This window comes from Nannobrachium achirus, assembly GCF_963921795.1.
Source record: "Nannobrachium achirus genome assembly, chromosome: 3".
In the NCBI taxonomy this organism is placed as follows: domain Eukaryota; kingdom Metazoa; phylum Chordata; class Actinopteri; order Myctophiformes; family Myctophidae; genus Nannobrachium; species Nannobrachium achirus.
In genome coordinates this window covers 62,604,694-62,621,283 of record NC_137812.1, presented here as the reverse complement: position 1 = coordinate 62,621,283, position 16,590 = coordinate 62,604,694, and the positions used below count along the sequence as shown (strand labels likewise).

Genomic DNA, 16,590 nt, shown 5'->3' with positions numbered 1-16,590 from the left:
ACCTCTGGAACGAGTCTTACTGGCATTTAATTAAAAGTATGAATTAACTTGTACTGAATAACATTAGGCAACAAGTCCCAATTGTCAGGTTTACCAGGCAATACCTACAGCCCAAATGGGTTAAAAAAAAAAAGAGAAAAGACCGCACAGAATCTGTTTTTTAGATATCCAAATTGTCAGAGTTTAATATAATCAATGATATATGCATATTTCATCCTTTAAGTGGTCAAAATATACAGAACAAATCATCATTTAATGTGCATTTTCTGGGGGATTTAAATTAAATATATATTAGATACAGTAGAACATTTTACAGTAACAGGTTTTATAGGATTACAATACAATAAAAGCATAGCAACAACTACAATCATCTGTGTCTGAATCGGTAAAAAAAAAAAACACACACACATTTCCCTCGAATCCCCTTTTTGGGTATTGACACCTCTATGGCAATCCTTTTTCTAACGGTCTCCTTTAAGCTTTTACAGTACAGTTAAACTGCTACATCGAGCTTGGTATCTTGACAAGACTAGAGATGAATCACTTTTCTGCAAGGGAGGGGATGAGCAAAGCATGTAAAAAGCACAACATTATCACCTAAGCTCACTGCCCCAGCCACCACAGTTGAACCCTAACAGTATTCCTTCACCCAGCAAAGGGAATAGTAAAGGTCCTTGCTTTTTGTTTGCAGGCATCTAAAGATAGATTGGGGGAGGGGGCCAAACTGTAACAAGTCTCAGTCACCATGAAGGTCCACTTCCTGGGATGGTGGGATTAATGACACCGTTAGTCTCCATCATGACTGGAATGCGGGGGGGTCAACGGGAGGTCTTACAGTAACAGTGCAGGGAGCAGTCCTCTTCAATGTATAACGACAAAATGTGACATAGCTCTGTTTACACAATGCTGTACCCCCTCCAACTGTATCTATGTTCCCCATTTTCAACTGTTTTTATTATGTTTTGAAACTTGCTTTGGCAATGTAAACATATGTTTTTTTCGCATGCCAATAAAGCTGCTTTGAATTTAATTGAATTGTATAAGCCCACTACCACAACATGAACAACTAACCAGGCAGCTGTTTAGCATAGTGAGGGTGTCAGGAAGTTTAACATAGGGACAAGCACTCTCATCGCAGATAGAAGTGCTTGAACGTTTGGAAGTCAAGGCGTTGTACGAGCCGTAGGTACGCTGAAGAGCAGAAGGGGTAGAACAGTGAAAGGTCCGCTGGTCATCTTGGGAAAACGAAGATAAAAAAAATGGAAGTTCTGTCTTGCTCTCTCATAGCATCTTGTTGAGGGATACGTTGCAGGTGGCGCAAACAAACACGGTTTCTCTCTGGGCCTCCGGAGCTAAAGAGAGGGGAGACGTAAGAGGATAAGAGTTAAGGCCGAGTGTCCACCAAAGCATTTCTTCCTGAGCGCAGCGTATGTTTTCTGTGCTGGAAATGCAATAAATTCCGACGTTTTATCTGGTCACAGAGCGCAAGGAAAATGGCCGTGGAGGAGACTGAACGTAATGAAGATAAAAGAAGCACAGGACCATGGTAGGTCGTGTTTCTGTCAGTTAAAGTAGTTAACCGAGTGGCAAACAACCCCCCCTCCCCAGGTGTATTCATTCTGGAACAATAGACCAATTATTTGTTTACAAACATTGAGACTGAATGCACAGGTGACTGTATCATGTAATCAATTCCCAACAGATCCCCAAACCTGTTGCTTTGGGGTGCACTGGTTATTCAACCTCCTCTTGTGTGCTAGTGAGGTGCGCCCATGGGTGCGCCCTTATCGAGACATATATACTTCATTGCGCAACGGTATTCCGCGTCAAGAGTAGCTGATATACAAGCTCACATGGCGTCACCAATGCAACCCTTCTGAGCTTGGAGGTCTACACGCGACACCGTCGCAGGACGGAGCATAAATTAGGCTTCATGGACTGCAGCTGGGCCAGCAGTAGACGCTCCGTGATGAGGAGCGCTCCCTCTGTTCTGATGACGGTGAATGGAGGTGGGGTTTGAAGGACAACTGTTTTGAATCACAATTATTGTTTACAATCAACAGAAACTAAGGATTATATATTTCAAGAGTGAGAAATTACAGTAAAAATCCTAAGCATTCTTCCTCCACACTGGGAGAAAAACGGCATCTGAAAGTTTGATGGAATGCATTTTTAAACGCGAGTGCCATCCATTACATCCTATGAGCGGTGGGGTTCATTTGGTGCCGACCCGTGTGCGCATACTGGTTTTTATCAGTGTGACGTGGACCATTAAGGCGTCTATAGCAGTAGTACAGAGTAAAATCTGGAACTCTCAAGGTGCAGAAATTGATATTTTTAACAGTGTAGTAGTATTAATCCAGGTACTTCTGGTTGTATCCCCGGCTTCTCACCTGTGGCGCCCATGCAGGATCTGAGCACCTTGAAGGAACAGCATCGAGAACAAAAGCTGTTGCCACAGTTACTGCAGCTCCTCTGAAACGGGCAGAGAGACAAGGTCTATTATCATCTCTGTAACATGTGAGAGGACACACATAACCACTGAATGCGTCTCTGACTCTTGTTCATAGCAGGCTTGTCAGTCTCACCCTTTTCTTCAGCACTGAGAAGACTGCATTGCAGCTCGAACAGTTGCCTTTGGGGAGCGGGGAAGAAAGTAAAAGAAATATGGACATGGACATGAGCATATTGTGATCAGGAATGTTTTTCTTTTTTTTTAAATATTATTATTTTTTTTTATAAAAGACAATACAACACACACCAGACTGGAGAGGATACAGTATAAACGAGAGTAGTAACCTATCATACAAAAAGTACAAAAGTCTTATTTAAAAAAACTTCTGACAATTACTTGAAGTACAAGTAATGAACAATTATAGCCTACAGAGGTATACAAGTTATCCAACATATTACGGTACTATTAAACGTAAACTTGATGTCATGGGCAGTCATAGTCTATGACTCATAGAGAGTCGAGATGACCCGTTATGGGACCCCAGACATATTCATATGTTCCAAGACTGTCCTGTCTGTGGCATCGCAGCCTCTCCAAGTGTATTACTGATACAAACTCATTAAGCCATTTAGTGAAACTTGGAATGACAGCGGTCTTCCACACGTTAGAATGATTCGTTTCGCAATAAGTGTGCCAAGCATAAGAGTCTGCTGGACCGCATACGGCAGAGCGAGAGAGGCTTCGGAGCAACCAAACAGGACAGTTAGTGTGTCAGGTTCAATATGAGTGCGGTATACATTGCTGTACCATGCAAAAATACTTTCCCAGAATGGAACAATCCTTGGGCACGACCAGAACGTATGTCCCAGCGTGCCCTTGGAAATGTTGCATCTGTCACAAGTGTCAGAAACGGTTGGATACATTTTGTTCATTTTAACCATGGAATAGTGTAATCTATGGATCACTTTGAACTGGACAAGCTGCAATCTGGCGTTGATTGTGCCTGAGTGGATTGTTTTTTTTCTTAAACGTTATCAATACAGGACTGGTTTTGTGGGAAGAATGAAGCGATATAGTGAGTATTGTAATCAGAGCCAGCTGACCTGTGGCCGTGGTGGGGTAACGCTTGCGTAGTTTCTCAGTCAGCATGGAGACCTTGCTGCGGATTGGTTCTTTGCGGCTAAGGAGGCCATTGTCAGAGATGTTATCATAGTCTGGAGTCCCCAGATGGACATCGTCATCCTCCTGAGACATAGAGACACAGAGAGAAAGAAAGAAAGGAGATTATGATCCACAAACTGAATTAAAACATGATCATCTTTTTGGACCATTCCAGGAAATGTTGCCAGACGGCTCAAGCTTCAGGTCAAGCTGGACGTAATTCACTGTGAAAACAGCAGAGGGCATCGCAATGATATCATTTTACATCCCACCATGGGAGCAATCAGTGGAGAACACCAGATCAAATAACTCTTGACACATTAATGCAGGCTTTGGCTTGATCGATTTTAACTTTTTTTGTAGTGGACAATCTTAAACACTCCCTCCCCTGTATTCTTTAGCCTTATCCCTTTTACTGTGACGGGAACTGTAGCAGAGATTTCAACGACTGATCCATCCATGTGATAAATTGATTACTCCCCAAAGTCGCTGAAGCAGTATAAAGGAGGTAACGAGAATAAAGAATAAAATACAAGCACAGACTGCCGAGTCAGTCCATAAAATTGACAAAGTCTGCATGTCTAAATTAGACTATCAACTATTACACCCATGGGGAATTACATTTGGCAATCATTGCAAATAATGTTTCACATGGGACTAAAATCACACTCTCTCCACACTCGGAAAGTAGCCAAGAAATTAACAGGTCACTAGCAAACAGAGAGGAAAGAATTTGAAGAGACTGGTAGGGAAACTGAACCCAATTTGTCCAGATTCGGACAATATTGTCAGTTTTTTTCTGAATTCGGACCCTGTGTGCCTTTAGTCCGAGATTTTCAACAAATGTATTTAGAGCTCAAACAATCCATGAATTGCAAAAGCCTTTATATCATAAGCCAAACAAACTGTCACCACTAAGCTGTGAACTGAACACCGATGACTGCATGGTGTCATCTTTCATTTCAGATTTCAAGACTTATAATATACTCACTTATTAAGCACCAACCATTTAGTGACATTTGGAGGACAGAAGGGTCATATTTGCCTCTGCCCAGAGTGTGTGAAAGTCTTCAGCCAAAGGGCTGCTAACTTTCATACCATAGCCAGTCATCAAAACTCTATGTTGCAGAATGCCTACACAAATGTGCATTAATACATTTAACATGCAGTCATTTACCAAACACACACACTGCATGGAGATGAAGAAGACAGGACTATAGATTGGGAATATTTCCCATCTTTTATCAGACTTGCCAACATACAAGAATGCCCACCTGATAAGAGATGGGAAGATGAGCAACACAGCTATTTTAATTATTGACATTTGTACAACCACTGGTTTCTTTGTTGCTATTTCACTGATGATGGAGGGAGGGGGGATGGGTAAATGAGGGACAGGGGGAGGAAGAGAGAGAAACCACTTACCACTAAGACCAAAGGCGAGACCTTATAAGGGAAGCAGAGAGAGCAATACAAAAGAAAAATGTCATACAGTAGAATGTAATAGTAGATGTAAAAGTAGATGTAGAAATTCAGACACGCATACATCTTCAAAACGACACATAAACAGAAGGATTGATCATCATGAGCATAGAATGTGAAAAGAAAAGCTATAGTTTCAGAGAATCAGGGCTCTATTTTGATTGTCCTAAGTACCAGCTCTTATGCCTTAACTTAAAGGCCTGTCCATGCTGTCTCCGTCCACCAAACATTTCGTCAGAAAGGTCCGGTTCAACTACAAAATGACATCACTTGCATCTTCTGAAAAGCATTACCCCGAATTAGAGTTCGGAAAGCTGCACGTCGGAAAGTCGGAACTCTCAGACGAATAGTTTGGTGGTTGGAGACAGTATGGACACTACAGGCCTTTAACTTATGGCATAAGAGCTGGTGCTTAAGACAATTAAGATACAGCCCTCAGTGTGGTGGCCTCTGCTAAACAGAACACTCACCTGCAGAGAAAGAGCGTGCTCCTGAGTTCAAAGCGCAGCAGAGAAAGAACAGAAGAGGAGTCATTTGGGTAAGACCTCATCACTCATTGACAAAAAGCAGCAGCAAGCAGCGGAAGCAAACATATTGACAGATGTGTACAGTATCTTCTTTTCACAGCCGTCCTTTGTTACTGCTAATCTATGACTATTAGAAGATATCAAATAACTTGCTACCTCTTATTCATCACATCAGGTTTGCAACTATATGCAAAGAGGGCACAGGGTGAGGAAGGTGCTATCAGTATTATACCAGGACATTTCATTTCACACCAAGGCAATGAAAAATCTGACAAATACTAAAATTGTTTAAATAATTCATAGACAAATTAGGAAAGGGTAGACACACAGCCATGGTAAAGAAGGAAAGAGATAGAAATGAGAAGAGTTGTGAAGTTGTTTTTACCTCAACGTAGTGATTGACCGATATGCGTTTTATTCAGCTGATACCGATAATTGGTCATTTAAGGATGCAGGCCAATATGCAAGATAAACGTTTGAAGAAATCAAAGTTAAACATTTTGCGGGGGAAATGCTGAGAAACATACTGTATTCAAATCAATTCAAAGAGACCATGGCTCAGACTCTGGAATGTATCAATTACAACTTTAGAAACACAGGTCTGTCCATCTACATCTATAGTGGCGTTTCCATAAACTTATTCGAATTAGGGAAGCGAATTATCAGAAATACGCATTAAGACAAAGCGAATTTAGCATGTTTCCATTTGCGGGTGTCATTCGAATTAGCGACGGTCGCAAGAGTTGATCGGGCTGATTTTTTTCAGACCGAACCTGAGCACTGCACCGTCTGCACGTCTGACTGCTGTGACTCGGTCGCTGTCTAGTAGTGGGAAGAAGGGATTATCAGTCAATCATCATGGCCCCAAATAACTTTTGGAGCTGTGTGAAGCACAGGCTCCCTATACGTGGCTGTGTGGGTCTGTGTGTGTGTGTGTGTGTGTGTCTGTCTGTCTGTCTGTGTGTGTGTCTGTGTGTATGTAGCCTGAACTTCGGCACGCCACTAGTCCCACAGTTTTGCCACCACACACTCGCGCCATATGTCAAATCGACCGGCTTACTCGGGAATCGTGGGCTATTACTTTTCTAAGAGAAAGGTTCTATAGTTTAATTGATATTAATTTATTAGTGAATTAATTTTCCCCATTGACTTATAATGGGAATTGCAAAAACTCACATTCAATTATTTGTCTCTCGCAAACCATAGGGGCTAGAGTTTCAAGACTTGGAGAGGAGGTTCATAATGATTTCAAGGATTAAATAAAAAATAATTGTGTCATTTGGCCGCATGGTGGCGCCATAACACCCCACTTTACGTTTTGGCCTGTAACTCTTGAACTGTAGGTCGGAAAATTAAAAATATTTTTTCCCTGGATTCCTTGGGTCATGACGCATCTCCCCATATAGGCCACGCCCATTTGCGCCATGATAGATTTTCCGCCATCTTGAATTTTCTCCAAAACACACTTTTTGCTCCTTCTCCTACATATTTTCTTCAAATGTCACAAAAGTCGGTACACATGATCCACACACACACACACACACACACACACACACACACACACACAGCTCCACTTCACACGGGTGTGATTTTTAAATATATTACAATTGGCGACGAGTCTCTTACGAAATTGGCAAGAGTTCCTCTCAATACATAAAGCTACCGGTTCACCGGGAAAACCGCGGTCGCGTCGCTGCACAGTGCAAGTTTCAGCGTCCTCTGGAAGGCCATGTGGCCGATCTGCAAGCTCACAACGCGGCGCGGAGACGTGGATGCGAGCTGCTGTGCCTGTGAGCTTGTAGATTGGGTGGGCACTTCAGGCACGCAACACCGTGGGATGAGGAAGGGTTCGCTCGCCACCGATGGCTTGAGGTGAAAACGGGAGGAATTTACACATGGTCCGTGTCACTCCGTGTGTAACAAACAACAGGTTTGTTTTGTGGGCTAACGCTATACCATGGACAAAGCGGCAGGGGAAATGGACCAAGAACGTCATAATCTATTCGCATTTATTGTCTGACCCGTTTCCATTCACTTAAGCGCATTTAGTTTATTCGATAAAGGCTCAAAATCCTCCTCCTCCAAGCGGATAACTTTTTTTGCGGATAATGAAAGTTTATTCGAATTTTGAAGTGTTTCCATAAAAACATTTTGCGAATAAGCCGTTAATGCGCAAAAAGTGGCTTTATGGAAACGCCACTAATGACTGCTTCTCTTCAGAAGTAGAGATGTGCAAATGAAAATCTTTCTATAAAATACTTAGAACTAAATTTAACCTGGCTGTTGGGACATCTACCCAGATTGTATCTACTATATAGGGACAAATCTAGCAGAAACAGGGGACCTCTAAATGCAATGTTGTAGCCACATTTCTAGACCATTTGTGGGAACACATAAATGTGTGACTATGGGGGGAGCCGTGGGAACTTTCAGGAATATGCTCAGTTGCTCACTGGCAAATAATCACACAACTACTAACAAGACAATCTGCCTGGCAGTACCAGGGACGTGCTGGCCATTGGGAAAAGCGGGACCACTCCCGAACGGCCGGTTCATTCCCGGCCGGTCCAGGCCGGCCATTAGGAAAAAATTAAACTGTTTGCACAAAAGTAAAAATTAAACTGTTTGCACAAAAGTAGTGAAAACAGCAGATCTACAAGTTCTTGTAGATCGGCTGTTTTCACTAGTTTAAATCATTTTTAAAATGATAAATACAAAACAAACGGTTTTGGACATACAAGGTTTCCATCTGACAACGACGAAATATAACTCATGTAATTGGCCCACTGGCTTGTCACTTTGTCACAAATCTTTGAGTAGCAGCAGCACTATAGAGAGAGATCTCTCTCTATAGCGCGCAATGAGGGCCTCTCCAACTCTTTTTCCCGGGCTGAATCAGGGGCCCAGCATGTCCCTGGGCAGTACCCTCCCTCCAGTGAACATGTTTGCAGAGAGACTGACAGACATAAACACACATACAGGCAGGTGTATTACACTCGCACTTTGCATGGCTCAACTAATTACTCCAATACCATGATGCCAATATGATATGTGGAGGATATAGGCAGGCATGCCGGTCATCGGTCGATCAGTACCTCAATGGCATCTTTAAACTCGTCATCAGGCTCCGCCTCCTCTGCCTCCTCCACACTGCCAGGCGATAGGTCCTACACAACGGCATACACATATTAATGATATCATACACGCACAGACACAGTTATGTATTATTCACAAACTGAGATTATATACATGGTATGGAATAGCAGGGGATCAACAACATAAGCAGCTTACAAAGTGCATGTGATCTCTGTGTTAATGTGCAATCATTATGTGCCGTCCAGTAACAACCCCTCCCACCCTGAGAGATCCACCCTCTCCCTCAATCTCCTCCCATCTCCCCACCACCTCAGTTAACAACCTGAACCCTTTCTAGTATCGCGTGTATCAAAACAGCATCCCGGTATCGGCAGTGGAAGCTTGTGATTGGCTGAACCGGAGGTAGGGAGCGCTCCGTTGTGTTCCCCTGGACCACGCGGAGGTGACGAAATTCGGGGGGCTGAAGATTTACTATTTAGTCCATAACGGCACATAAGTCGGCACATGAATCGGCTCATGCAACCGTCGCAACGCTCTACTATGCGATGTTTCATAACATATATAATCATAAACATTCTATATTTATAAGGTCAAGTATTATACTTAATAATTGGGATTAATTAAGAACCATTATCATAGTTATAATAGGCCTACATTTACAGTAGTTTAGGCATTTTGGTTTGATAATGTGGGCAGAACAATTTTTTCCTTGTTTGTTATTTGACTATTTTTACTTTAATTATAATTAAAGACACTTCATAGTGAATTAGTGATTATAATAAATAGCCTATGTCGTGATTGCTAGATCAGATTGTGTTTATAATATAACTATTATTTATAATATAACTATTATAACACAGACACTATTCTGTGTCTGTGTGGGGGGAGGGGGCATATACATTTGGTGTGTAGAGGGAAACAAGTCGATTAGAACAAGAACTCAGGTCAGTTTTACTCTTTCTTATGCAACGTATTGTCTTGACACAATGGAAACAAGTCCCCCCAGGGCTTTTTGTGTTATCCTTTTGGCATAGTTTTACTGTACTGATTCAAACTGCTAATACAGTAATCAGTCAATGAAAAGAATACAGAAGGGGTTTACAACAGAGTTACTACAGGGGGTCCTCCAAATCTTTATGTGATAGAAACTTTGTTCTCCTTTTTTTATATTAACTCATACAGTGCCATCCGGCCACAAGGGGTGCTAGAGTGCCAGAGATTTCTCCATAGACCTTCTTTATAGCTTTCGTCGACCCTCTCCCAACTGGCTTGTGTTTTCACTCCAGTCAATGCTATGGGTGTCGAGAGGAGGAAGCTAGCTGACACGTAGCCAAAATGCTAACCCATTTAGAAGCCCGATCTAAAGCTATTTCAGCCGCAAAAAACTTTCTCTTTGGGTCTGGGGACACAATCTGGAGAAAATCCTGTCTAAAGATGTGATTTATTATTGGAGTGGGCGGCGCGATGCGGCCGTTAGCGCGAATACGGCCCGTGGATGGCCGAGTCTAAGTCCCGGCCAAGGATGGACGTCTAGACCGGGGCTTCGTTGAGGCCTCCGATAAAATAATTCATTTTATTAAATATCCCGGACATGTTCGGGATAGGCACCCTGGAATACGTCGCGCCGCCTACAATGAACATTCGGTGAACATTGGGGGGGGTCTAAACTTTATTTTAAACCATTTTCAATGGAATAAATCGTCGGAGCATCTAGCGTCTCTCGTTGGTGAGCGCTGGGCGAGCCGGGACCACCCACGTTGCTCCAAGCAGCTCGGGGTAAGTAAAATAGCAAATAAAAAATTGTTTTTGATCCCGAATATCCCGAACATGTTCGGGATAGGCACTTAAAGGGTTAACCACTTGAACCCTAGCGTCCATATTCGGAGAACTTTAGCCAAAAATAGCAGATGTACAAGCTCAGATCAGCTATTTTCGGCAAAGAGGTTTGGTGTAGAGGGGAAAAAGAGCAGACTAAGTACAGAGTGAAAGGTCAACTTTATTAAGTATTGACGGTTCAAGTGGTTAAATATCTGAAAACACAAATCAACATGAATCCAAAATACACTGATGATTGTGTTGTCAAACGATGAAACTATATGGAAATCTATGAAAAGGTTGTGGGGGTCCCTGCTTCATCTCTCTCTCAACTAAGAGGTCCTTGGCCTCACCTCCAGACTGGTGGGTGTAGGGGGCCAGTCCTGCAGGTTGCCATGGGGATCCTGCTCGCTGTGCTCCGTCTCCGTGTCTGAGGCCTGGGTCCGACCCGAGTTGAACATCTCCAGAAGGTTCAGCACAACTGGAAGCACAAGAGAGACGTTCCTTCTACAACCTACAACATTCCACAGGAGCTTTACATCCCAGTGACTGACAGACAGTCCACAGTCTGCTGTGACATCGTAAGAGTGAAAACGGCCAAACTACAAGTGTGTGACGTGTTATGGGCTTGTAGATCTGATAATTGCGCTTTTAAAAATGTGTGGAACTTGGAAGTTCACGTATAACCTGACCATGAAATAATGAGCTGGAGGCCACAGACCGATGATGAAATCAAGACCACTTCCTCTGCAAAAAGCAGTGATGCAATTCCACCGAGCTCACCGAACTGTAAACCCTCTACGACAGTGTTTCTCAACCACTGTGCCTGGGGACCTTTGGTGTGCCCCTGAGAAGGGTCAAGTGTGCCCCTTGAAACTGCTTGAAAGCCAGTATTGTATTTATCAATTAAAAAATGATTTAAACAAGTGAAAACAGCCGATCTACAAGCACACAACGCCTCGCACCGCGACAGCGTTTTCACTACTGTTGTGCGACAGCCTTGTATGATGAAGCAGGGCTTTACTTTGCGAAGAAACATACAAATTTGAAAGGTTTCTTCCCAACAGTGACGATATTTACACCGCCGTATTATGTTGGTGTGCCCATGGATTCTTGTGACATGAAAAGTGTGCCCATTCAGAAAAAAGGTTGAGAAACACTAGTCTACGACATGAATGCGCCTTGAGATCCTGGCCATGAATACCACAAACCGGAAACGTCACAATTGAATTTGAACCCTGACAAGAGGCCAACCCCTACAAGAATGAGTATGGGTTGGGACATGGACTTGCACTTTGAGCGTACAGAGATTGTAGGATATAAACCAAGCAACAAAAACAACACAAGAATCCTTGATGTTAAATCTTCAACAAAAGCAATGCAGGGCAAAAAATATCCCCAAAGGCTGTTTGTGAGAAGGACATAAGATAGCAATTTCTATGTTATAAAGTAACCTCTGCAAAAGTCTTTGTTCCACAGGAAGAGGGCACTGTTGAGCACAGCCAGCATCCAGGCCAGTGGAGTGGTGTACAGCAGACACATCACCAACAGTATCCCTCCATAGAACCTAGAATAAATATCACACACACACACACACACACACACACACACACACACACACACACACACACACACACATCAACAGTTGATAGATTAACTTTTAAGAAAAAGTAAGTGTGAGTGAGTGAGTGAGTGAGTGAGTGAGAGAGAGAGAGTGAGAGTGAGAGTGAGAGTGTGTGTGTGTGTGTGTGTGTGTGTGTGTGTGTGTGTGTGTGTGTGTGTGTGTGTGTGTGTGTGTGTGTGTGTGTGTGTGTGTGTGTGTGTGTACCTAGAAGACTTGGAGTGATTGTCCCAGTATAGGACCTTGTACACAGATTCTGCTGACACACAGGCGGTAGACAGCATATCATCCAGATGCTTCAATCTATTGAAGAATGGACACATTGAGTCATGAGAACTCAGTAAAGATAAACAACACAATCTAAACTCCACATAGTAATGCAAAAGGAAAAGTCAAAATGCATAGAAATGGCATAAATTATAACTGGTTCACTCTGTGGTCAACACAGGAAAGAATCGTAAAAAGTTATTTTCCTTTACTTACAGCAGGGGTCTTCAACAGGGGGTCCTCCAAATCTTTGTGTGATAAGAAACTTTTTTCTATTTTTTTCTATTTCTATTAACCACTTTTTAAACTTTTTTATATTAACCACTTGAACCCAAGTGTCCATATTCTGAGAACTTTAGCCAAAAATAGCAGATCTACAAGCTCACAACGCCTCGCACTGCGAGGCATTGTGAGCTTGTAGATCGGCTATTTTCGGCAAAGAGCTTTGGTGTAGAGGGGGAAAAGAGTAGACTAATTACAGATTGAAAGGTCGAGTTTTTTTTAAAGTATTGACTGTTCAGGTGGTTAAATATCTGAAAACACAAATCGACATGAATCCAAAATACACTGATGATTGTGCTGTCAAAATATGAAACTATATGGAATCTATTAACAGGTTGTGGGGGTCCCTGCTTCATCTCTCTCTCTCTCAACTAAGGGGTCCTTGGTCCGAAAACGTTGAAGACCCCCGACTTACAGGATTGACGTAGTGTGATATCATATCATACAAGTGCACATCCAAATTCCTACAACCACACACACACAGTACACACACACACACACACACACACACACACACACACACACACACACACACACACACACACACACACACACACACACACACACACACACACACACACACACACACACACTTACAGGTCTTTGACTTGCAGCATGGCGTCCTGCTTGGTGAGATTCACCTGCAGCAGATCTCGGCGGTGCACGCCATTGTAGCGCCTCCTCTGGAGCTCTGCCTCAGAGGCCTCGCCGCCGCACATGTCCTGCAGGTAGCCCAGGGCAGCAGGCGCCGACACGCCCACTACACACACCAAGAACCAGCCCACTGACGAGAGAGGAGGAGATAAGACATACATAGGGCTGTCACGATGAGGACATTTTACATGACTATTAATTGTCACTCAAATAATTGCGATTAACGATTTAATTGTGTTTTTGTCGTTGACAGTTTCTGTTCTGCTTTTAGGCTTTGAAGTTGCACATGGTAGATATGACACATAACCTAAATATACAAAGAAATTACTGACATATTTGACAACTTTATACTTAAAAAAAGAACATTGATAGTGGAAATAGCCGTTCTACAAGCTCACAACGCGTCGCGATGCGACGCGTTGTAAGCTTGTAGATCTGCTATTTCCACTATTTTTAAATTTTATTTAAAAATGTAATATATGAACATTGTCAACGAGTATGACGATTATGAAAAAGAATCGCGATTATGTCAAATAATCACGATTAGACGATTATGTAATAATTGTGACAGCCCTAGACATACACGCAGTTAATGAATTGTGCCATGGTTTGTAGGCATTCAGAAATGAGGCACACCAGTGTTAAAACCTTCTGTTGGACCGACGTCACCTTACCTTCACTAACAGTGAAGAAGATGATGTTCAGGAGTATATAGACAAGCAGAGAACACAGGGGCATCCTCCACCTGAGAGGCAGGAAATAGAGACCGTTTCAGAATTTGAAGCACTTTAACTTTGCAACATCCTTTTTTCCAACTATGAGTATGAACTATGAAGTGCAACCCAGAACATTCCATAGCCTGACACTTCAAAAATCAGTTAAAAAAGAATTCCTTCTTATAAATTATAACTTAAACAACCCTTCTCAGGGATCTACAAGGTCACGACACACAGCTTGTAGATCTGCTGTTTTAAAAAGATGTCATGTTCTGAGAAACCTATCTGAAACCGAGCTGTAATGTATGGAAACAAATCCAGAACACGTGTGAAATACGTTTCACGGCACAGTTCACATATTTCTTGCAGTCGAAAAGAGACGATAAATAATGTGTGTGGTTGTTGTCAATGGTGTTTTTGAAGCACACGCACCCGAGTACATAGCGAATCAGCTCCACTACATCTGTGACTGGCTCTAGAAACATAGCCATTCTCTTGTAGGACACCACCATGTTGAGGAGGTCAAAGTTCTGGACCGAGCGTGGGCTTCCCAGCTCTGAGGCTTCAGGGGAGCCGGGAATCTCTTTGGAAGCCATGCGAACGAGCTCCCCACGTTCCCCTGCCCGCTGTGGGGGGTCCTGGGACACTCCGGCATTATGGGCCATTGTTATTGTGCAGCTTGGGAAAGGAAACAAAACACAGATAGTAGTCAAAAGTAAAAGGGAGAGCCGGGTGTTGAATGGCCAACATGAACTAGAGTAAAAATACACAGTAAATGTGTGAATTCACCCACTGAGCGTACAAAATGTTCCATTTGGCTCCATTTGCACACTCACACTCAAGATTTGACTGTGTAGTCAACAACAAAGATTTTACATGCCAAAAGTATGATGAAACTGTCACAGGTGTTGACTGACAAGTGACAACAGAGTTAAGTGACATTAGTTTGGATACAAAACTTGAGTGATACCGAAATGTAGGTGCTTTTCCTGAGACTTTTACAGCAGTGTAGCTGGTATTGCCAATACCTGAGACATCTATAGCAGACAGTGTAGCCCATATTACCTGAGACAATGGTATTACCTGATACTACCACTACAACAGCAGTGTATAATATGCTACTAGCTGGTATTACCTGAGATAAACTGTAGGTGTAGGCAGGCCTGGAATTTCGTCATTTTAGGGGCAAGGCCAATTGGCCTTGGTGTCGTCCATTTTTTGAGGGCACAAAGGCCAAATGCCAGGGCAGGAAAGCCATCAAATAAAATAAAGATTTTACCAATCAAAGTCACTGGATTGGTTTAAAGATGGGGACTGGGGAGTTAAGATTTCAGAATCTCAACAAAAGACACTGGTATCTACATATTGACAAGAAAGAGACAGAGGAGAAAGTGGTACAGTCAGCTGGGGCATTTAGGCCATAGTGGCCTCGGGTCATGCCATTTTTTGAGGGGCACAAGGCCAAACTGAGGGGCAACGGTGGCCATGGCCTTCATGTCCTCCATGAAATTCCTGCCCTGGGTGTAGGGCAGGCTATACTTCTACAGTAGTGGTACTAGCTGGTATTACCTGAGATATACTGTACTATTGATTGATTGATTGAAGAATGTATTAGGGAAAAAGTACAGTTTCATGACAGTACAAATCACTGGTACAAGGTCAACTAAAAGGAGATCCTAATAAGCTTTTCGGTTTATTTACACAGGAACCACTTTATGTATCTCCTACAACACTTAAGTTCAACAGACAGTAGTGGTAACTAGCTGGTAATACCTGAGAGTGATGCAGATGAAAATCACAAACACGGTGTCCAACAACTAGCAGGTGAGATGTGACGAGTGCGACACGTCGCTAGCTATAGCAGACGCTCCAGCTGATAGCATCAGAGATGAGAGAGATCAGACCTTCACCCAGCCTTGGGCAGACAGTAGACAGCCATCAGAAGACCCACGGTGACATCTGCTGCTTCACAGTATCAGACTGTTTAGGGGTTATCGGATGTCTTGTTGAGACAATGCTAGAAAACACTGGGGTTTGTTTTGGACAACTGGCTGTCGCCAGCTATCGCTAGCGTTGTCACACTTCCTCTATGGATGCAGTTCAGTGCAGGCAGGCTGGCCAGTAGAATGCGGAAAAGGAGCTGATGTCCGATCTGGTCGATCGCAGGTTCGTTTCTATGGTTACACGATAATAAATAATCACAGCATGACAGGGGTACACACACCATAATGTAAAACTCATAATACAATATTTTGTACTTTTGATTCACAGCTGAGGTAAATGCTATAAGCGGCCATCATCATTCTAATTGAGCAAAATATATGAAATAGCCTAGTTTCAGTTTATTTTTGAGCGGTGGTCACAACGCTCCTATACGTGGCCGTGTGTGTGGGTCTGTCTGTCTGTCTGTCTGTTTGTCTGTTTGTTTGTCTGTCTGTCTGTCTGTCTGTCTGTCTGTCTGTCTGTCTGTCTGTCTGTCTGTCTGTCTGTCTGTCTCCGGGTATGTAGCCTGCA

The 16,590-nt window shown here is 42.9% G+C and overlaps 1 protein-coding gene across 1 annotated transcript; it reads right to left on the bottom strand.

Annotated features, from left to right (window-relative positions):
• Positions 1-134: 134 nt before the first annotated feature.
• On the bottom strand, positions 135-16,152 carry zfyve27 (zinc finger, FYVE domain containing 27). Its single transcript, XM_080721869.1, has 12 exons — positions 15,850-16,152; positions 14,509-14,754; positions 14,035-14,105; positions 13,304-13,490; positions 12,365-12,460; positions 11,991-12,103; positions 10,890-11,017; positions 8,721-8,792; positions 3,559-3,700; positions 2,589-2,635; positions 2,394-2,475; positions 135-1,352 (listed from the first exon to the last, which is right to left on the bottom strand). Exons 2-12 carry the CDS (start codon positions 14,739-14,741, stop codon positions 1,282-1,284), a joined length of 1,242 nt encoding a protein of 413 aa, XP_080577995.1. The 5' UTR covers positions 14,742-14,754; positions 15,850-16,152; the 3' UTR covers positions 135-1,281.
• Between the last annotated feature and the right edge of the window lie 438 nt (positions 16,153-16,590).